The sequence below is a fragment of the Micromys minutus genome (assembly GCF_963924665.1).
Source record: "Micromys minutus genome assembly, chromosome: 20".
NCBI lineage: Eukaryota > Metazoa > Chordata > Mammalia > Rodentia > Muridae > Micromys > Micromys minutus.
Window position 1 is genome coordinate 20,450,699 of NC_137955.1, and position 23,097 is coordinate 20,473,795.

The window sequence follows — 23,097 nt, forward strand, 5'->3', positions numbered from 1 at the left end:
ACCCCCTCGCTATTACATCAGCGGTGAGGGAGCAGGCGTTCAGCTGCCTGGAGGACAGCAGTCCACCATTGTTACATAAATGTAATACATATGCCTAAATAAATGCAATCTGCTCAGCCTTTGTGTTACTCGTAGGTGTGTTTGCAGGCTGTGTGGTTTTGGAGAAACAGCTGGTGTGCTCTTCTCCAGGGAAGATTGTTTCTCCTCCCTCAGCATTCCTTAGTTGCCTGTAGTTCTTTATGTAGGGTTGAAGCCCTGCTGAGCTTTTAGAGCAAGAGGGTGTATATGAGGGCTACAGGGAGGAAAGAGAAGGGAGAAATAATATATTATCTCACAAAAAAAGATAATTAAAAAAGAATACCCAGGAGGTTTTAAATCTACCACTGGCTCCTCTTAATAACATTTCCTCCACTGTCTAAACTTAAAAAGCAAAAACTGTATCATAAAGGAAAAATTATATAAGCAATCCTGTTGCAACCTAAATGAAAACAGGCTAGATGTCGGGATGGCTTTGTTTTCTCTGTTCAAAGGCAGGAAATCTGAAACACACAAAGGGCAGCAGAGCAATACGTCACAGACAGGGCCAGAAAAACGTGTTAGGGGTAAGAAAACACGTGAATCAGAGGCTTGTGGAAAAGACCCTCCAAAGCCAGAGCATGAACTCCAGAATCAGTAAGCCCAATCTCTTGAGGGCGGGAAAGTTTCAAATCCCCTAGAGTCTTCCTTCTCTACTTGAGGGTTGGACCACAACAGTTCTTGTCATGATCTGGCCTTGACCTTGAGCCAGTCAATCAGCAGGGTCCCTGCAGTGGAAAACAAAAGTTGCCCGGCTTTTGTCTTAAGCCAGAAGGCTGGAGAAGCTGGCTATCTGGGAAATTTGCCACCTGTATTGTTAGCCACAGCCCCTTTACCTACCTGTCTGCCTTACAGGGAGTCTGAATTCTACTCTCCAAACTCTTACCGTTAAAAGGCAGGAAACAAGAACAGAGGGTGTGAATCAGGACTGAGAGTGTCAATTAGTTGCGTGAACAGAGCCTCCCACCACCCCCCGCCTTTATAGCTGCCCTCCGACTCCTTCATATTTCTAATCTCAGCAAAAGTTTGTCTATGGTTGTCCCAACTACCTCGATAAACTCAGCCTCTCCCAACTCAAATATATGACCTTGTTTCCTTAACACCGTATATCACTCACTATCTGTCCAGCATATTTCCATGTGGTCAGTACAAAGAAGCTCCTCTACTGGAATAGTTAATCTGAAGCTATTCTGTAGCCTAGCACAACAGATTCAGGATGTGTTGTATGAATGAATCAGCTTTTTAGGCAGTAGGCTTCCAGAAAGCCTAGACTGTGTGGTGCATATTCCAACCCCTTACTGCCACAGAGGTCCTTAATTATAAAAGTATCTGTAATCCTAGAGCAGTACAAATCAAAGTTCAGGTTGAGGATTTTTTCAGGGTATGTTTAGTGACCCAGAAATTTGCTTGAAACTGAAGATTCCAGCTGTCATGAATACTGCTGGCTTTATTTTACATCTTTGGGCTGTTTCACACCAGATGTTTCCTTGTGCTAAGACAACACCTGCCTCACCAAGGCAGTAAGGTCAACAGTTTCAGAATGGGGATCTGAGTCCGGTTAGTATCGCTCTTTGGTTCCCAACACGATTTGTAAGTAGTCTTGCTTGTTCTTGCTATGCCCTCGATGCCCTAAGACCTGCTGCTTCCCAGCCCCCGCGTCGCCCCCGCCGGTGTGTAGCAAAGACTTGAGAAATCCCCAAGGGGGCGGTGAAGCACTGCGGTGTGTCAGGTCTGACGAGTCGCGCGATCCTGCATCGCCTGCCCTGTGGCATCCCCAGACCTGTGGCATCCGCTGAAGGAAGTTAAATACTTTTGAGCCATCGAGCCCCAGACCCACGGTGTGCAACCGGTGAGGAGACTTCTCCATCCTGTCTGCCTGCCATCACGTGGGTGCATCGTGGAGAGGTGGGTGACTCAATACGCACTAAGCAAAGAAACCGATGATACGCTTTCCACTTTTCCGTCCGGCTTTGGGGGCGTGTGGAACTCACGGCAGCCAAGGGCTCATGCTGTGAGCGACCAGCGCCAATCCGAGAGGAGCCTAAATCCCAGCGTCCGCGGGGACTTGGAGGACTCGGCCGCTCTGGCCGGCCGGCGCACGCCTCTCTATGGTGCGGCCGAGGGGCGGGGCGCTGTTGGCTCCGCCCACCGACCGCGAAGCGCGCTGGGTAGGGCTGAGTTGCATCTTTTCAGGCGCGGAGGGACGGCTGGGCCGCGCTGTGTCCAGAGGGAGGCCAGAGCAGGGCTCGGTGGAGGCTCAAGTCCTGGGTCAGGGCTGTGGGCTCGGGGAGAGACTGGCTCACGGTCGACCCAGAGCCGCACACCTACCTATCATCCCCTTCTTCCTCTCTTGCTCTCGGGACCCTGTAGACGCTGCTCTCCCGGGCTCCGCGTTCTTCCCAATCGGGAGCAAGGAACTGGAGGTTGTGTGTGGGGGCAGAAAAGCCCTAATGCCCCGAGTTAGCTAAGTGCAAAGGCTTCCTGTCCAGTTTGACAGTCTAAATTTTAGAAATCAAAATTTATTATTTTTTTAGACTCTAAAACTTACTAGATCACACGGACCTCAGAGAAGCATGACTTGAGGAATTTGCTGAGGTTAGAAACATGTTAAAATGCCTAATTGTGTATTTTATTTGGAGTAGTTCCAAGCGCTAAATATTTTACACACGTAGATAGATCTGATGGCCTTAGAGTTACGGTGAAGTGAACAAGATTTGTGTTTATTCCCTTTATTAATTACCAGCATTAGATCTTGAATCTGCTTTTCATATTTTGACACTCAAATGTAATATCACAGCAACTATAGTTTGAGGGCTGATTTGTAAAGCCTAATTAAGGCAGTTTCGGGCAGGGGGTGTCTTTGTTTGTTGTGATGTTGTTTGATTGCTTTTTGAGATGTGGTTTCTGTGTCCTTTATGTTGATCTGAGAATGTCTGAGCTCTTGATTTTTCAGCGTCAGCCTCCTGAGTGCTGGGACAGTAGACCACCCAGCACTTTGAGTTGTACTCCCCGAATGCCCCACACATACACACACCATCCTACCACTGACCTGCGCTAGATTAAATGAAAATGTCAAACATACAGAAAAGTAGGGAACAGTGTGAAAAACTGTAATCTGTTTGTTCATACAAGGGACTGGCTGCTCTTGCAGGGACCCGAGTTTAGTTCCAACCACCTACATAGCAGCTCACAAGTCTCTGACTCCAGTCCCAAGGGATCCCATGCCATCTTCTGACCTCTGCAAGCACTACAAGATGCAGGCAAATATCCAATAAATAAAATAACTCCCAGATGTGTCACTGCACTGAAACGTTTGACAAATGGACAAATTATTTCAGTAGGCTGTGGCAGATGAGAACTCAGCACAGAATTATGCTTGCCTTTTAAATATGATATATTTACTTTATGTATATGTGTGCTCCCTTTGTACAAATATTTGCCTGCCAGAAGAGGACATTGGATCCCATTACTACAGATGGTTGTGAACCACCATGTGGTTGCTAGGATTTGAACTCAGGACCTCTGGCATAACAGACAGTGCTCTTAACTGCTGAGCCATCTCTCCAGCCCCCTTGCCTTTTCATATAAGCTAAAGTTTTGGGGTTTGTTGTTCTGGGCAATAGATAAAAAAGGGGGATGTTTGTTGGGATAGAAGTGTAACTCTTAGAATCGCAGGATGAGCTATGCAAACTAGCCCATGCTTGAAAACCTTGGAGACTGGAGCCAAGGATTTGATGTCTTCAATATTAGCTTTTTGTCCTTGTATCTCTTGGAGATATATTTTTTTTTTAGACAGGGTCTCTTCTATGTAGACCCAGAACTCAAAGGGATCCATCTGCCCCTTGCCTGCAGAATGCTGGGATTAAGGACTTCTCTGGGACTTTCTTGTCCTCAGCTGTTTTGTGTCTTGAAGCCTGTGGCCTCCAAGGAAAGGTGGACCATTCCACATCAAGTTTACTTACAAAAAGGAGTCTGGCAGGCCTAGCTTGGGTGACCCTTATCACTATAGTAGGGAGGCAGGCAATGAAGTGTAGGCATTGGAGACAAGCAGTTTTCCCAAAAGGAAGAGACTTGTTTTAGACTTAGGTATTTAGTTGTATATGCATATGCACCATGTGCGTGTAGTTGTCGTACAGATCAGAAGAAAGTGTCAGATGCCCTAGAGCAGGAATTGCAGGTAGCTGTGAGCGGCACATTCGACAGGGCTTTCAGGTTCTCTGAAATGGCAGCAAAAGTGCTTTAGCCACTGAGCCACTCCAGGCTTAAAAGGAGACATTTGTTTTTGAAAACTGTGGGAGCAGTTGTTGGTGGCACTGCCCCTTCTTTGGAGGCCTTCCCCAGCCTAGGGTCTTAGAGTCTTGGCTGACAGGGCGCCCTGGAGAAAAGATGAGGAGTGGAGGAGAGAGGGAGTCAGTGGATGGTCGATGATCGAGGGAATGCCACAGCTCTGACTAGCTAGCAGTCAGGCCATTTCTGTGGCTCTGACTTCCTAGCAGCCAGGTGCTTCTCTATTTATACAAGTTTCACAGAACAAAGACAAACTAATGCTTATCCAAGAGGAACAGATTATGTGTTTGACTTTTTATTACATGTCCAGGGTTACAAGTTCGGTTATAACTAGAAGATTAAAACAGAGCAGATTTTATTCTTATTATTAACCCTATAGCTCCAATATAAAGAATCTAAAGAACATCTCCTCCAAATCAAACACATTTACTATGTGACAGCCTACTTTTAGGTTGGCAAAGTTCTAATCACTCCAAACAAACAGAAAATATCTAAACTGGTCTTTTTATGAATAACAAACACTAACACCTAACTTCTTTTACTATGTGTTTAATTATCTACGCTATAAATTAGGAAAAGTTCGTTTTAGTCAGTCTAACTTACTAAGTTTGATTCCTCCAGAGATGTAGCCTCTAGGACCCCTTATCTTTAAACTGTATTTTCAGAGAGCTCTAAGGGTATAATAAAAAGAGGCCTTCAATCTGTACCCTTTTCTCCCAGCCAGTTAGTTTGTCGGTTGTCTCTGTTTATCCTGCACCAATTACACCGTTTGTTTGCTCAGGGCTGATACCCCAAGAAGCTTGCTGGAGTAATCTCTATGTGCTTAGTTTTTAGTGATCTCCCCATAAGGAAGACTTCCAAATAGTAGCCAGATAGAGTTAATTTAAGGATTTTCCTAAAAAGACTCAGATACAATTTTTCTCAGGAAAAGACATAAAATGTATCATAATGCAGAAGTTCACAATCAACAAAGAAAATGAGAGATGGAAGGACAGCATTGCAGCAATACTCCTGGTTCTGCTGGAACTGTGTCAAGCAACTGCTGGGGTCATGAGTCTTGTAGTGGTATAGCCGTACCAGTGCACAGACACAGCGGATGCCCACGGCCACATCCCTTACATCCTGATGGAGTTCTTTAAATGCCTAGGAGGAATAAATAACACTCAATGGGCTTTCTGAAATTCTCCTTGGTACTGCATCAACTGTTTCTCCTGCAAAAAGGGATTTATTATTTTTGGCCAGACAGCATATTGTATGCCATGTAAGGGACGATAATTTTCTTTTGGTTAAATTTTAGGATGCAGGGGATGAAACCGAGACTCGCCTGTTGGTTCCTGATGGCTCTCACTGTACTGACGCCGTTTACGATGGCATCCAAAGTTGAAAAGGCTCGTGTTTTACCACCGTGCTGTAGCACAGAATCCCTCATTTCCAGCTTTGGTCTGGGGGTCTTCTGCCTGGTGGCCGACAGACTCCTTCGGTTTTCCGTGATTCAGCAAAATGACTGGCTTCGTGCCCTCTCAGATAACATAGTGCATGGAGTGATTGGCTTGTGGTCGTGGGCAGTGATCATTGGAATCAGGAAGAAGTCTGACTTTGGGGAAGTTCTCTTAGCTGGATTTTTAGCATCTGCTATTGATGTCGACCACTTTTTTATGGCTCGATCCCTATCTTTACAGGTAAGACATCAATGTGGTCAACGTCTCTGGCTCTGATGTGGTATATATGGTATAGCCATCATAAGCTAGAGAGAATGCCTTCCTTTAAAGTAGAAAGGCTTATTCGTTCGGCATTTATCAAGCGTCTAAACTCGAGCACAGAGACACGTTGCTGATCAAACTTGCAGTCACAAAGCCCAAAGCATACAGACATAAGTAAGAAGTGTTACCTGTGCTGAGAGGCCCGGTGCTGGCTCGCCAGGCGGCTGGTGAAAGTGAGCGGCTGTCATTCCTAGTCTTCCCCGTCAGTGTTCTTTCTTCACAACCGTACTTTACCTCTTCTTTATGTCTTCCAGTCAGTGTGCAACTCCTGTGTGCCATGATTGAGTAGTTTCATAATTATCCCCATGCCTGGGGAATAACTGAAATGCTTTAGCTTCTCCAGTCTCACTTGAGACCAAATCTATGCATTTCAACAGACTGGCTACCATGGTCTCTAGTGAAGAAATCGAAAATCGTATTGAGGCCTTCAAGTTTTGTATTGACAAGCTTCGAAAAGTCAAACTAAACTTAAAATGGTATCTCGGTTAATGTTTTCTAAATATTTCTAAATATCAAAAGATTTTCTCTGCCTTTTATGTGCATGTGCTTTACAAACATTTCGGAAAAGAAGTATAGGTTCAAAGCAAGGATTTTTGCTTTGTTAGCCACTGGTCTGTTCCACATAGTAGGTATTTAGTATGTATCTGCTGATTGGAAAAAGTATCACTTCTTAGTTTTGTCAGATACAAAGTATGTGTCAGAGTTGTTTACCCCTAAGCTCCATCAGGAAGGAGGAATAGTTGCTGATTCAAGATAAAGTTTGGCTTTTTTCCCCTTTAAGTGAAGGCTAATATTTTATTACCTCAGCTTTAGCATAGGGAACAATAACTTTAGAAGTAACAAAATAATCTTTCAAACATTAGTAGTAAATTCTTAATGTATTTATGGCTATCATAAAAGAGTTACATATTCTCTCTTTCCCCTGCATTAATGAAGGGATATTTAATTTGTTGTTGTGTGTGTATATACCCTTAGATGTTTCAAGAAGTTCTTAAAAAGCACAAATTACAGACGAGGAAGGGATGGAGCAAGGATGAGTCACGGGTTCAGGGTGAGGTTGGACAGGAGGAAGAACTTGCCATGTCTATAGCACTGTGGTTGACAATGTCTGTTTTAGACTAGCTGGAGAAGGAGTTGTGTTCCCAACACACACACAAATGTTCATTGTTGAAGGGAAGGATATACCACATACTCTAACACAACATCACATGTTATATACTTGTAGGAAATATCACACTGAACTCCTTAGACATGTACAAATATCAGTTATCACTTAGAAACTTTAAAATAGGACTGGAAGAACTGTGGTTAAGAGCCCTGGCTGCTCTTCCTTCCAGGGGAGCTGGCTGCCAGCACCCATGTGGTAGTTTGCGACTGCCTGCAACTCTAGTCCCGGGGGATCCAGTGCTCTTTTCTGGCTCCAGGTCAACCTCACACTTATACGCACACATGCACACATTGCACACATAAACACATGAAGATGGCTCAGCAAGTAAAGGTCCATACACATAAATAAATAGAAATGTTTTAATTTTAAATATTATTTAAACCTTCATTAACCAAATCACATGCTTAGGATATATTTTATGTCTGTGACTTTTAAAACAAATACTGAGAAACTTATAAAATCAATGCCATATTCCTAAAACCTTCATTTTATTGTTAATGCAATGGATATGTTAGACATACGTTATCATCTTACATATTTTTTAAGTTAAAAACCTCACGTTTACTTTAGAATACCATAGAGGGTGGAGAGAGAAGTCATTGGCTTGGAACCCGTGTGTTGGTATTTCTGTGGTGTTTTCTGGGATTGTAGTTGATGCTGGGTATGTTAAAATACTAAGAGGAACTGTGAGGTTTGACAAAGAAGGAAATGATACTAGCAGCTCCTTCTGCCTTCAGGCCGCTTTGACTCTTCCGAGAAGACCTTTCCTTCACTGTTCCACGGTGATACCCATCACGGTTCTGAGTGTGAAGCTCGCCACACACTTGTTCAAGCTCAGGGACTCATGGAGCTTTCTCCCATGGATGATATTCATTTCCTGGACCTCACACCATATCCGCGATGGAATCCGTCATGGCCTATGGATATGCCCATTTGGAAAAACTCCTCCTTTGCCCTTCTGGTTTTATGTAATAAGCACATTGTCTCTGCCACACATGTGTTCATTCCTTATGTATTTGACAGGGACCAGACAAACGATGTCTTCAAAACAAGGAATGCGTATTGATGTCTGAGATGACCATATATATGGCTCTAAGAGAAGGAACCAGCTCAGATGATGGTCAATGAAAAGAGCCAATGTTCAAGTGAAAGTTATAAAACTTAGATACCTTATTTATTTTTTTACAGTTCCTGTGCTCTTGTCCAGGAGCATGCTCAGCACTTGCACTTCTCTCTTACGTGTCTGTCTAGTGCAATATTGGATTTGCCCTCATTTCATGCGGGGTCCAGTGTTGCTGCTGCTTTGTCTGACATTACTGGTCTTAACTCATTAATATCTACTGTATTGTCTAGACCAGTATGTGTCTTTAAAACCAGTCCATCTCCTGATCAAATGCTCAAAGTTCTGGATCACTAATTTATTTGGATTCATAATTTCCTGAGACACTGAGACAGTGAGGAAGACAAAATAAACAAGATCATGATTAGACATAAATCCAGGGCTAACAATTATTTCATATATGTTGGTCCTGACAGAAGTACTGACATTAAAATGTTTTGTGGATAGTAATTGTCAATATCTAAAATAAAAGCATTTAGTCTAAGTTACGATTTCAGAAATCCATTTAGGAAGTGATTATTATCACGTTATCTGTAATTATGTTCTCTGAAAGTTATGGGGGATGGTTAATGTCTTTGCCTAAGAATCTCATACTTCTCACTGATTTGGAAAACATAACTGGATCATTACTGAATGGAAAAGCAGGAATGAGCAGTGGTGGTGTTTCAGACAGACACTGCCGCAGCCACTGAAGCTGACAGCGCTGGGATCGTTACATACCAGCCTAAAAGAGTGTGTGAAACTATTTTTTTTTTAAATCATCTCTGTACTGAGAACTAAAAGAGTTTTCAGAATAAAATTGTTTCTGGAAAATGTTGCTGTTTCTTTTCCTTCCGATTAGACTGTTAAAATGACTGACCCACAGAAGGAAGTGCATTGCTGTAAATGTTACATTTAAAGTTCCACACAAACATCATAGACATGCCTTGTCCCTGAGCTCCTGCCTTTCTTTGTGGCATATGTGATTTCTGTTTTCTTAGGATTTTAACTTGTAAGGCTAGGAGCTGTGTGCCTTGTTCTCTGAGGAAAAGTCTGTAACTCAGAACCTGCTGACATAGGCAGGCCAGGCTTCTTGCTTTACACAGAGTTCTGTACATTGTTTCAAAGGTTCATGACCTTTGGGGAGTTTTTCTTATTGTCAAATTAAATAGGTTGCAATCTGTGATTTTATTCAGCCTGTTAGATTGTATAACCTATTAGTTTTTGAAAGCAACTGTCAATTTGGTTGGTATGATAGTTAAGTACTTAAAGAATAAATTTAATTAGATTTACTTTTAAACAGATGGTTTAGCAGTGATATGGTGGCACACACTTTTAATTCCAGTGCTCAGGAGGCAGAAGCAGGTGGATCTCCGAGTTTGAGGCCAAGTTGATCTACAGAGCAAGTTCCAGGACAGTCGGGGCTCTTCAGAGAAACCTGAAAAACCCTCTGTTCAGGGGGGGGAAGTCTGGCTTAAATCCATGAAAATAAAGTCTATATCTTACGTGAAGTTTTCTAAGTTGTAAAGTCCTATGTATCCCCCCCGTATTAAACATAAGACCATCATTAGCCTTTGGTCTACATAACAAGCACCAGTACAGCCAGGACTACATGGAGAGACCTTATCTCAAAGCAACAACAAGAAGACCTTGCTTAAGAATGTCATCTTGGGACTTTGGGGGTCATCTGTCTTCCTTTTGTTAGAATGAAAATTAATGTAGACCATCATCCGTCCTCAAATAATAACTAGAGTTTTGGGGTGGTTTGTCATAGTTCCTACCCTTACCCTCATAAATGTCCCTTTACATGGATGCTGTGGTGTGACCTCTAGGACACCAACAACCAGCAGTCATCTTTTGATGCTACCACTCTGTTCTTGGTCCTACCAACCAAAGAAATGCATCATCTTGGGTTCCATCTTGGCCTGTGCATCTTCTCCGTCTCTTCATAGGCCCCTTCACTAGGGCTCTTCTCATCACTGGTCCATCCTCCCTGTCTGCTCTCGGGCTCCTTAAGATTGCTGTTCACACACTTATTCCTACTGACTTCAGGATGGTGCAGTCCACTCATCCCCTCATAGTCCAACTGGTACCAGGTTCCTTTTCCGAGAGCACCTGGTGCGAGCTCTGGCCCACAGCAGGACTAGACGAGAGAGCAGGTTGCACAGGAGACAGAGATGCCCAAATGTTCACAGTGTGTATTCTCCAAGTCCAGAAGCCCACTGCATTTTTATCTAGGACCATAAGCATTTGTGAGAGGGTGTATTAAACACACACACACACCTCTCAAAGACATGATCTCTATGTAACCCAGTCCAGACTGGACTGGACTACCAATTACTCCTACCTTGGCCTCTGAGTGCAGGATTAATAAACTTGCAAACCCATGCTTGGCTTGGGAATATTTTTTATATTAGGAGTTTCAGTTGGTGGACTTTGTCTCCTAAAGCTACAAAACGATGACTAAGGTCATTCAGTCCTGTGCCCTCCCTTCAAATCAGACAAGCCCAGTGATAGTTGGTCACAATTTTTACACAAGTTTAAAGGATAACCCCAGTGCTTTATGCCTTTTATAATCCATTATAAATGAAATAACACTTCATTTCATATTATTCATATAAAGTCTGAATGTACAAAATCTCATTTATGTTATAGCAGAGCTATAAGATTCAGTGGCACCTCACACAGTTTTATGGCAACTAGGCAAACAGTGGTGATAAGTGGGCGATACTCGAAGCTCTGGGTCTGCAGTTCTGTAAAAGCCTTTAGATACGGCCGTGTGTTCTTTAGTGTGCTGGCCTTGTCCGTGTACACAATGATGTATATGTATACACACATAGCGCATAGCAAATGCTCCCTCAGAGGTAAACTTGTCAGCCCACCTATATTTAATATAATTACGGCTATAAGAAGGTGATAAGATGCAAATACTATAAGAAGTCTACCCACAAATTAGAAATTAGCAACATCTTCCAACACTGATGACTGGTTTAGGAAGCTTGCAGTGGGGTTAAGCAAACAATCAAACACTTGAAAACTGTGCTGGTTTCTTCCCTGGGGCTATAGCTGGTTCTCACTGGAAAAGCACAGAACTGAACGCCATTGTGTGTGCTCCATTGGTGGGCAGTGCCCATTGCTTTGTATATTTTGTGGCTTTCATAGATGTCAAGGTACATGAATGTAGGGCAGACAGAATTTATTAAGTAGTATTTCCCTGTGTGTGATATGTTTCATGGCTAAACACATGCAGAACTTCTGCCAATGTGGGAAGAGGTGGGTATGAATGTAGTTTTGAAATAAATTTAGAAACACCACGTGGCTGGGACACTTTTTACTTCTCAATTACACCAAAGAAAGGGTCTATTTCAAATATTACATTGTGTTACGGAAATAATCCTTTAAGAGGAAATCCCAAGATGTTCAATGTAGTTAGTTAAAAATTACAAAATTAAAATTAGTTTTTGAATCTTCTAGCAGGCTTCTAATTATTGGTTAGTGATTCTCACTATTGTTGAGAGGTGTACAGGCCTCCACATCATTGCCAAAGGAAACCTGCTACTGTATTTAAAAGTACAAGCTATACCCGGAAATCCCATTTCCAGGAAGTTACTGAGAAGAGCTAAACAGGTAAATACAAAGAAAGGGATGGCAGTCGGGACTTAAGGCAAAACCCAGACAGGAACTCACCAGTCTTTAATGATCACTAACAAAGTAGTGTGCAAAGATTTAGATAGGTAAGCCTAAAGATTTAGATAGGTAAGCCCAATCCACATGATCTATGCAAAAGTGTCTGTCTTAAGTGTCTAAAAATTAAAACAATCATTAGAACAGTACGGTATCATTTTTGTAATGCTGACTTGCATGTGTGTGTGTGTGTGTGTGTGTAGAAAATTACTACTGAACAAATGAAGTAAGTGATGGTGGTCCTCTCTACAGTTGGAAAGCCACTTGGGCCATGAGGAATGTCTTCCTGTATCACAGTTTACAATCAGCAAGGATGCTTTTATATTCGGTGAGGGCATTTCCATTTCCTACCATAAGTGAGATTTCAGCTTATGGATGTTTGGCCTGACACCATCATCTGATGTCCCAAACTCAGAAGCTAGTACTATTTGTCCTAGTGGTCAGAAATCTTTGATCAGCTGTTGCTTCCCCCACTGAGTTCAAGGCCACAGTTGTGCACACACAGCGATCTCTGTTATCCAACATACAATCAGACATTCATCAGACTCCAGCAATGTACCAAGGTGTCCCAGGTCAGAAAGTTCATGGCAAGTTCATTGACCTGAGAAACTCCTTAATTAATTTGATTTATTTTCCTATGAAAAAGGATAAAACTTGAAGAATGAGCATGGTGGCATGTGTCTTTAATCCTGGCTCTTGGTAGACAGAAGCAGTAAGTTCAAGGCCAGCCTCATCTATATAGGTCCAGGCCAATTTTCAAGATAAAACTTGAAGTAGTTATAAATTTCTATCCTATTCTGCTGGAGGTATGGCTTTTTCTTCACACAGAAGGAAAACCTGCACATGGATTTATATGAGGCCCCAGAAGAGTTCGGGCAACAGAACTCCAGCTTAGCAGATCTAATTTCAAACTTGACATTTGTTTTTAAAATCACCACAGAAGAGGACCCGCTGTGAGTGAGCAAACGTGACAGTGTTATTCCAAAAGAGAAATTTCTTTTAATAACTAACCTCCAGAGTTAATTTGTACTTTGAATAATTCCAAGGTATTGTCACCATTATCTCCTGGTCTGTCTGTCTGTCTGTCTTCTTTCCCCCCTCCCTCCCCCACCTCCACAGGGTTTCTCTGTGTAGCCCTGAATGTGCTGTAACTCCCTTTATAGACCAGGCTGGCCTTGAATTCACAGAGATCCACCTGCCTCTGCCTCCCAAGTGCTGGGACTTAAGGGGTGTACCACCCCCATCTGCCTTCCCTGGTGGTCTTTTCACTCCACAGGAATAACCGTGATGGAAAGAACTACAAAGCATTCTACGCTTCACTTTGCAAGACACTGAATTCTATACCTTGTAGCACTGTTAATGCCAGCAGCACAGGCTATACAACCCCAGAGTTGCCTGACCAGGAGGAGGATGTCAGATGGCGCACAGCACCACCATAAGGTGGTCCTCCATGGATCTCTGCAGAAACGTTTGAAGAAAGCCCTCCTCCGAGATCACAAACCTTTATTCATATTCATATTGAGTTGATCTGAGCCCTACTTGTGTTCCTGAGTCAGAAAGGGTGACATCATGGACAGAAAGGAAAGAAAGTCTACTTGGCTGATGCTAAAGGAAGCCTAAAGAGTAGAACAGTTCCTGTATAGCAAATTCTCTCTGTGTGTGTGTGTGGGGGGGGGTGTCCCTCATAACAGTGAGAAAGTCCTGAGAGACTGTAAAAGCCCCTTGTCTGTGCAGAGATTCCATTTGTGCTGAGAGCTCTGGAAACACTATGGTTCACATCTAATTGACAGGTTTCTGGTTTTGGTTTGTTTTTCCCACAATTGTCTCAGTGTTGATTGAGCCTGGTTTCTCTATAAATGGGGACTCTGCTGTTTCCTTAACTTCTAACCTGACTGGCACAGGCTGCTTTTGTGCAATCCAGCCTCCAAAGAAGGTGGCTTGGGCTGAAGGGCTGCAGGCCAACTCTTCTGAAAAAGAGTCCTGACATGCCTAGGTTGTGACATTCAGAACATGTCACTAGGCAAGCTCCCTGCTTCCTTCTTACCATGTCTGTTCTAATGAGCCTGAGTAGATTTAAACCTGGGATCCTTGAAAGGGTCAGATGACAACAGGAGAAGAAGAAAGCACGACACCTCGGTCTTCTGGGGTTACAGGCTGTCTGAGTCAGGGATTTTATTCCTGCACAAACATTATGACCAAGAAGCAAGTTGGGGGGAGGGAGGGTTTATTCGGCTCACACCTTTCACATTGCTATTTATCACCAATGAAGTCAGGATTGGAACTCAAGCAGGTCAGAAAGCAGGAGCTGATGCAGAGGCCATGGAGGGATGCTACTTATTGGCTTGCTTTCCCTGGCTTGTTCAGTCTGCTTCTCCCCCCCCCCCCCTTTTATTACTTGTTTGTTTCTTTTTTTTCTTATTTTTATTACATACTCTGTATTTACATTTGAGATGTTATCCCTTTCCTCCTCACCCCTTGCCCCGCTCCCATCCCCCCTCTCCCTCCATTTTGCCTTCACAAAGGTGCACTCCCTCCTAATCATCCTCTCCACCCCATTGCCTTGGCATTGGGAAAACATGCCCTCCTTGGACCAAAAGCCTCTTCTCACATTGATGCTGGACACTGGTATCTTTAGCTACATATGCAACCGGATCAATAGTTCTCTCAATGTGTGCTCAAAGGGTGGTGTTTTAATCCATGGGAGTTTTGAAGGGTTTGGTTGGTTAATAATGCTGTTCTACCCATGAGGTTACAAGCCCTTTCAGCTCCTTCAGTCCTTTCTTTAGCACACTCATTGGGGTCCCTGTGTTCAGTCCAATGGTTACCTATAGGCTTGCTCAGCTGTATCTGTATGACTCTAGCATAGTCCCTGAGAAGGCTTCTCTATCTGGTTCCTGCCAGTAAGTACTTCTTGGCATCAGCTATAGTGCTTGGATTTTGTGGTTGTAAATGTGGTGGATCCCCAGGAGAGGTGGCTTTTAAGTGATCTTTTCTTCATCCCCTGTTCCTACATTTGACCTTGCATTTCCTCCCGTGAGTGTTTGTTCTCCCTTCTAAGAAGGACTAAGGCATCCCCGTTTTGGCCTTCCTTCTTTTTGAGTTTCATAATTTTTGAGAATTGTTTCTTGGGTATTCCCAGCTTTCTGGGGCTAGTATTGGCTTACCAGTGAGTGCATACCATGTGTGTTCTTTTGTGACTGGGTTACCTCACTTAGGATGATAACTTCTAGTTCCATCCATTTGTCTACGAATTTCATGAAGTCATTGTTTCTAATAGCTGAGTACTACTCCATTGTGTAAATGTACCACAATTTCTGTATCCATTCCTCTGGTGAAGGACAACTGGGATCTTTCCAGCTTCTGGCTATTATAAATAAGGCTGCTATGAAGAGGGTTAGTATGTGTCCTTGTTATATGTTGGAGCATCTTTGAGGTATATGCCCAGGAGTGGAATAGCTGGGTTTTCAGGTAGTACTATGTCTAATTTTCTGAGGAACCACCAGACTGATTTTCAGAGTGATTGTCCAGTTTACAACCCCACCAACAGTGGAGGAGTGTTCATCTTTCTCTGCATCCTTGCCAGCATCTTCTGTCACCTGAGTTTTTTATCTTAGTGTGAGGTGGAATCTCAGGTTTGTTTTGATTTGCATTTCCCTGATGACTAGGAAAGTGGAGCATTTCTTTAGGTGCTTCTCAGTCATTCAATATTCCTCAGTTGAGAATTCTTTCTTTAGCTTTGTACCCCATTTCTTAATAGGATTATTTGATTCTCTGGAGAATAGCTTCTTGAGTTCTTTGTATATATAGGATACTAGCCCTTTATCAGATGTAGGGTTGGTAAAGATCCTTTCCCAATCTGTTGGCTGCCATTTTGTCTTCTTGACGGTGTCCTTAGCCTTACAGAAGCTTTGCAATCTCATGAGGTCCCATTTGTTGATTCTTGATCTTAGAGCATAAGTCAGTGATTGGTGTTCTGTTCAGAAAATTTTCCCCTGTGCCTACGTGTTCTAAGCTCTTCCCCACTTTCCCTTCTAATAGTTTCAGTGTACCTTGTTTTATGTGGAGATCTTTGATCTACTTGGACTTGAGCCTTGTACAAGGAGATAAGAAAGGATCGATTTGCATTCTTCTGCATGCTGACTGCCAATTGAACTAACACCATTTTTTTGAAGAGGCAACTGTCCTTTTGCCATTGAATGTTTTTAGCTCTATTGTCAAAGATCAAGTGACCATAGGTGTGTGGGTTCATTTCTGGGTCTTCAATTTTGTTCCATTGATCTACCTGCCTATCTCTGTACCAATACCATGCAGTTTTTATCACAATTGCTTTGTAATATAGCTTGAGATCAGGGATGGTGATTCCCCCAGAAATGTTTTTATTGTTGAAAATAGATTTTGCTATTCTAGGTTTTTTGTTATTCCAGATGAATTTGCAAATTTCTCTTTCCAACTCTATGAAGAATTGAGTTGGAATTTTGATGGGGATTGCATTGAATCTGTAGTTTGCTTTAGGCAAGATGGCCATTTTTATAATGTCGATCCTTCCAATCCATGAGCACGGGAGATCTTTCCATCTTCTGAGATCTTCTTCAATTTTCTTCTTCAGAGTCTTGAAGTTCTTGTCATATGGATCCTTCACTTGCTTGGTTAGAGTCACTCCAAGGTATTTTATAGTCTTTGTGACTATTGTGAAGGGTGTCGATTCTCTGCGTAGGGAAGGCAGTTGATTTGTTTGAGTTAATTTTATATCCAGTCCCTTTGCTGAAGTTGTTTATGAGCTGTAGAACTCTAGTGAACTTTTGAGGTCACTTAAGTATACTATCATATCATCTTAAGATAGTGATATTTTGACTTTTTCCTTTCCAATTTGTATCTCTTGACTTCCTTTTACTGTCTCATTGCTCTAACCAGGACTTCCAGTACTATATTGAATAGGTAGGAATTGAATAGTGGGCATCCTTGTCTAGTCCCTGATTTTAGTGGGATTGCTTCAAGTTTCTCACCATTTAGTTTGATGTTGTCTACTGGTTTGCTGTATATTGCTTTTACTATATTTAAGTATGGACCTTGAATTCCTAATCTTTCCAATGCTTTTAACATGAAGAGGTGATGAATTTTGTCAAATGCTTTCTCAGCAGCTAATGAGATGAGCATGTGGTTTTTTTCTTTGAATTTGTCATATAGTGGATTATGTTGATGTATTTCCATATATTGAACCATCCCTGCATCCCTGGGATGAAGCCTACTGATCACAGTAAATGATCATTTTGATGTGTTCTTGGATTTGAATTTTATTGAGTATTTTTGCATCAATGTTCATGAGGGGAATTGGTCTAAAGTTCTCTTTCTTTGTAGGGTCTTTGTGTGGTTTAGGTATGAGTGTAATTGTGGCTTTGAAGAATGAGTTGGGTAGTGTTCCTTCTGTTTCTATTTTGTGGATTAGTTTGGAGAGTATTGGTATTAGATCTTCTATGAATGTATGATAGAATTCTGCACTGAATCCATCTGGTCCTGGGCTTTTTTGGTTGGGAAGCCTTTGATGACTGTTTCTGTTTCTTTAGAGGTTATGGAACTGTTTAGATGGTTTATCTAATCCTGATTTAAGTTGGTACCTGGTACCTGTCTAGTAAGTTGTCCATTTCCTCTACATTTTCCAGTTTTGTTGAGAATAGGCTTTTGTATTAGGATCTGATGATGTCTTCAATTTTCCTCAGTTTCTGTTGTTATGTCTCCCCTTTCATTTCTGATTTTGTTAATTTGGATACTCCCTCTGGGCCCTCTAGTAAGTCTGGCTAAGGCTTTAATCGATCTTGTTGATTTTTCTCAAAGAACCAGGTCTTGGTTTTGTTGATTCTTTGTATAGTTCTTTTTGTCTCTATTTGGTTGATTTCTGCTATGAGTTTGATTATTTCCTGCCATCTACTTCTCTTGGGTGTATCTGCTTCTTTTGTTCTAGAGCTTTCAGATGTACTGTCAAGCTGCTAGTGTATGCTCTCTCCAGTTTCTTTTTGAAGGCGCTCAGAGCTATGAGTTTTCCTCTTAGCACTGCTTTCGTTGCATCCCCTAAGTTTGGGTATGTTGTGCTTTCATTTTTGTTAAATTCTAAAAAATTCTTAATTTCTTTATTTCTTCCTTGATCATGTCATTATTGAGCAGAGCATTGTTTAGCTTCCAAGTGTATATGGGCTTTTATTGTTTTTGTTGTTATTAAAGATCAGACTTAGTCCATGGTGATCTCATAGGATGCATGGGACTATTTCAATCTTCTTGTATCTATTGAGGCCTGTTTTGTGACTGACTATATGGTCAGTTTTGGAGAAGCTACCATAAGGTGCTAAGAATAAAGCATATTCTTTTGTTTTAGGATGAAATGTTCTGTAGATGTCTGTTAATTCCAATTGGTTCATAGCCTCTGCTGGTTTTGCTGTGTCTCTGTTCAGTTTCTGCTTTCATGATCTGTCCATTGATGAGAGTAGGGTGTTGAAGTCTCCCACTATTATTGTGTGTGGTGCAATATATGCTTTGAACCTTAGTAGAATTTCTTTTATGAATATGGGTGCCCTTGTATTTGGAGCATAGATGTTCATGGTAGAGGAATGGCAAGGAATGTGAGCTTTTCTTGCTCAGCAGAGTCAAGGCCAATACTGTTAGCATTCTGTCTAAGCTCCACCTCACAGTTACCTGGCAACAGCCAGGTGTGCCTGACTCACTATAATAGGAGCTGCTTGGCCCCTCCTCTCTCTCTCTCTCTCTCTCTCTCTCTCTCTCTCTCTCTCTCTCTCTCTCTGCCTCTACTACCCTCTTGCCTCCCCTCCCCATGCCCTGAACAAACTCTATTCTATACTATACCATCTGGCTGGCCCCTCAGGGGGAAGGGACACCTCAGCATGGGTCCACCAAGGCTCCCCCTTCCCCCATATCTCATCACACGTCCATACAACATATCCCCTCTCTTTATTATTTTTTTTAATAAACACATCAAACACCCCATAGCAAGTGACAGGACAGGACAAGTATGCCAATAATTACAGTATCAGATGTAGAAGGATGTCCACACTGGACCTCAGACACTGAGTAAACAAGTCATTTCTGTGCCTAGATTCCAAACAGTGCAGTTACGAAGATGTATAATTATACTATAGGAGTAGGGTTTAATGCTCAACGTCCCACAGAGTCTGCTAAGGACAATGCTCAGGCTCTGGTTGACTTCTGTATGATGGAGGGTGTGGATCAGGGTCCTTTGGGCAGAATCTAATGGAATGAGAGAAGAGCAGGAATTTAAAATATCGTGGCTGGCTTTGGGGAAGGGCCTAGCTTCTGAGACCTGCCTCAGAGAAGAGCAATTCTGGATTCTGAGGCTAGTTTTACTGGAGAATGAGGCAGACACCAGGGTGGCAAAAGCAGCTGCTGAGTTGGCTTGGAGGTTCTCCCTTCACTTTGGGGTAATAGAGCTCCAACAATGGGATTTGGCATTTTGGAATGGTCTTTTTTTCCTTTAATGTAATGTATATGAGTGTTTGCCTACGCGTATATGCACCACATGGGTTTCTGGTTCCTGAAGAGGCAAGAAGATGGCATCGAATCCCCTGAGCCTAGAGTTACAGATGTTGATTGAACACTATCATGTGGAGTCTGGGAACCAAAACCAGGTCCTTTGCAAGAACAGTAATAGCTCTTAATCATGGAGCCATCTCTCCAGACCCTTGAGTGCTGAAATATTTTGTTTCCTCTAAGGCTTCTGAATCTTATTTCACGTGAAAAGAATTTCTCTGATCTACAACTTTAAAACAAGCCACACATCTTTAAATATGTAATACGTTAGATTTTAATGCTTCAGCGTTGTCCTTTTACATGCAGGCTACCGGCTGTTTCAAAGTCAGTTGATGAAGGGTAGAGTTTTCCCTGATGTCAAACACCGACGGCACCACAGTGTCCCCCAGGCCAGCTGTATTAAGTTCACACGGACACTGCACAGTCCGGATGGTGCATCAGCCATTCGCTGTTTCCGTTATGGTCTGCAAACACACTCACAACTGGTCATTCCTAATCTGCTTTCCTTGCTACTGCCTGATGGTGCCAGTGTATACTCTGCTTCCTGGCTTGTTGACTCCCACACCCCAGCATCGTAGTAAGATAGAGCATGGTGACATCGGGAGGAAGTCAGATTCTTCAGGGGTCCGGAACACAGAAATGTTAAGGCAGCAACAATATAAAGTGTTCCTGCCAGTCAGGCAGCTGAAGCGTTAACCAGGAATTTCTGCACAAGGGAAATTCCCTAGACTTTGCCCCTGTGATTAGTCCTGCCTGTTTCCTGTTTGCTTTGGCATTTTATATGCCCATTCCCATCACACATTCATTAGAGCATAAACCGTGAAACACATCTCCACAGCTGTCTGAGCTGGGAAAGGCCAGACGGTGTATTTGGAGATGACTGCTTTCTGAAAGATCACACACAGCACCTTACCCTTGTCCCCTTTGCCCCTGACTCAGCCCACAAGTCCTTAATCCTCCTTTAATACACTCTTTCTGCATTTACTATAATATAGAAAATAATTCCTGAGGAGAAATGAATTTTAGAGCAGTATTACCAGTAAATTGGCAAATGGAAGCGGCCAAAGGTGTCATCTAGAAACCATTTGGGTTCAGGCCTCCTGGTGTTTTTTCTCAAGCAGGAAAGCCTAATGTCTCGGTTATTAGCTTATTTATTATCCATTCACAAACACAAAAAATCCATTATCTGCTGAGCACTGGATATACCGAGGAGCATGTAAACACATCCTGCCCTTCCTGAGCACAGCCTATCGGAGGAGAGAGGTTGAGCAGACACTTTTACAGGACTTTAAGATAAGTTAGAAATTTATATTGTGTTTCACATGGGCATACATTTTTCGAATGCTGACATCCTTTCTCTTTAAAATAAAATGTTAACGTGTGTGTGTGTGTACTTGTGTGTGTGTGTGTGATCACGGGTCCGGTACATGAATGGCGTCAGAGGACTGCCTTGGATGTTGCTCGCCCACATGGTCTACGACAGGTGTGTTTTCACTCCTGAGTACACTAGGCTAGCCGGCCCTCAAGTCTGAGGATTTGTCTACTCCCTCATGTGGCAGCAGCCGTGCTCCAAGATGTGGACCTAGATACTGCACATGGGCTCTGAGATCCAAACCAAGGCCTCACACTTGTGTGACAAGCACTTTAACCCACAGAGCCATGTCCCTCGCCCTAGAGATTTCCCATTTCTAAGAATTCACTTAAGAAAATGCTGAAATGAGCAGACACACGTTGCAACCGTAGTATTACTGGAGTCGGGAGAACAGCTCAGTAATAGATCATTTGCCTAGCATTGCTCAAGGATGGGAATTTGATTTCCAGCAACAGTTCTTTTTTTTTTAATTTTTGTTTTTCAAGACAGGGTTTCTCCATGCACCTCTGGCTGTCCTGGAACTCCTTCTGTAGAGCAGGCTGGCTTCAAACTCACAGAGATCTGCCTGCCTCTGTCTCTGCTTGTTAAGTATTGAGATTAAAGGCACATACCACCATGCCCAACTACAAGTTCTTTCCACATCAGAGAAAGAACATAACCAAGGTTTCTGAATATTCATCAGTTAAAACAATCAACAAAATAACACAAAAGTCCATTTTGGTTGGTGTGGTGGGGCACACCTGTAATCCCAGTACTTTGGAGATGAGCCCAGGTGATCAGGGGCTCAAGGGCATCCTTAGCCAGTTCAAGACCAGCCTAGGTTACAGGAGCCGTGGCTCAGTGGTTAAGAACTTGCACTTCTTTTGCAGAAGACCAGAGTCACACTTCCAGGCACCTGCACTTACCCATCACACACCACACTCACAGTTTTTTTTAAAAAAAACAAAATCCTCAGGAACCAAAAACAATAGACAGGCCTGTGGCTTGATACTGCAAAACCGCTGAGAGATAAAAAGCTACAGAAAGGAGACTTTTTCCTGACCTGTTAACAGAAAGAAGTTTTAAAAATTACAAAACAAGAGGCGCTCTCTTTTTGTAAAAATAAGATATGTTTAAAACACACACAGAAAATGAGAAGGATATACAAACCAAACATGAAAGAGGAGCTACAGCCGATTGGCTTTTGTTTAAATGCGATGGTATCCTGTCAGTGTTTATAAGTTGGGTATCTGGTTGGTAGATTTTTGCATATCCTCCTAAAATGCAAATCTTGATGTAAACACATATTTATAAGTTACAGAGAATGTGTTTTTAGGGGATAACAAGTCTCTGAAACATAAAGTAGAGTTACCAAAACAGAGCTGTCCACGACGGAAGCAGAGCTAGCAAGAGCTATCCGTCTCCACCTGGGTGGCTGAGGGGGAGGGAGATGGGAGATGTAGAAAGGCATCTTCGAGGTACCTAAAAGAATAAATGGTTTGTCTAGATGGGGTAGGAGAGACCGAGAAGACTGTCAGATAAAAGCAACAAGAGCACAACATTCCTAAAGAGAAACATCAAGAACAGGGCTGCCACGCGCAGCTGCACAGTTTGTGTGCTGAACAGAGAGATGCCCGCTGTGGGGAAAGTTTGGCTCAAAGTGCGGTCTGGGTGTTGCTTACTGAGCTATGCATCTGCCCAAAGAAACAGCACTCTTCCATTTCCCTCTTGCCATTAACATTGCAAAGACCTTCTGGTCCACTATTTTGGGTGTGTGTGTGTGTGTGTGTGTGTGTGTGTGTGTGTGTGTGTGTGTGTGTACACTCATGTGCATGTTTGGGTTCATGTGTATGCTCATGTGTGTGTTCACGTGTGTCTCTGTAAGCAGGCAGAGATGAGAGGACAAGCTCAAACGTCTGTCTTCACTTTTCACTTTGTTTTAGATCAGTAAGTGACTCATTGCAAATCTGCAGCCTTAGCGTTCAGCATTAAGAGCAGGTGGTGGTAAGATACAGTAATTCTGTTTTATGAAATGCTAACCCCAGGCAGGCGTTAAGAATCGTGCCTTAGCTCTGGCTGGTTCCAAACACAGGAGAAATACCCCTGCCAGGTATGTTCGAAG

The 23,097-nt window shown here is 42.7% G+C and overlaps 1 protein-coding gene across 1 annotated transcript; it reads left to right on the forward strand.

Annotated features, from left to right (window-relative positions):
- The first annotated feature begins 2,661 nt into the window (after positions 1 to 2,661).
- On the forward strand, positions 2,662 to 8,635 carry TMEM267 (transmembrane protein 267). Its single transcript, XM_080933769.1, has 3 exons — positions 2,662 to 2,670; positions 5,660 to 6,041; positions 8,028 to 8,635. Exons 2-3 carry the CDS (start codon positions 5,661 to 5,663, stop codon positions 8,361 to 8,363), a joined length of 717 nt encoding a protein of 238 aa, XP_080789895.1. The 5' UTR covers positions 2,662 to 2,670; position 5,660; the 3' UTR covers positions 8,364 to 8,635.
- The last annotated feature ends 14,462 nt before the right edge of the window (positions 8,636 to 23,097 follow it).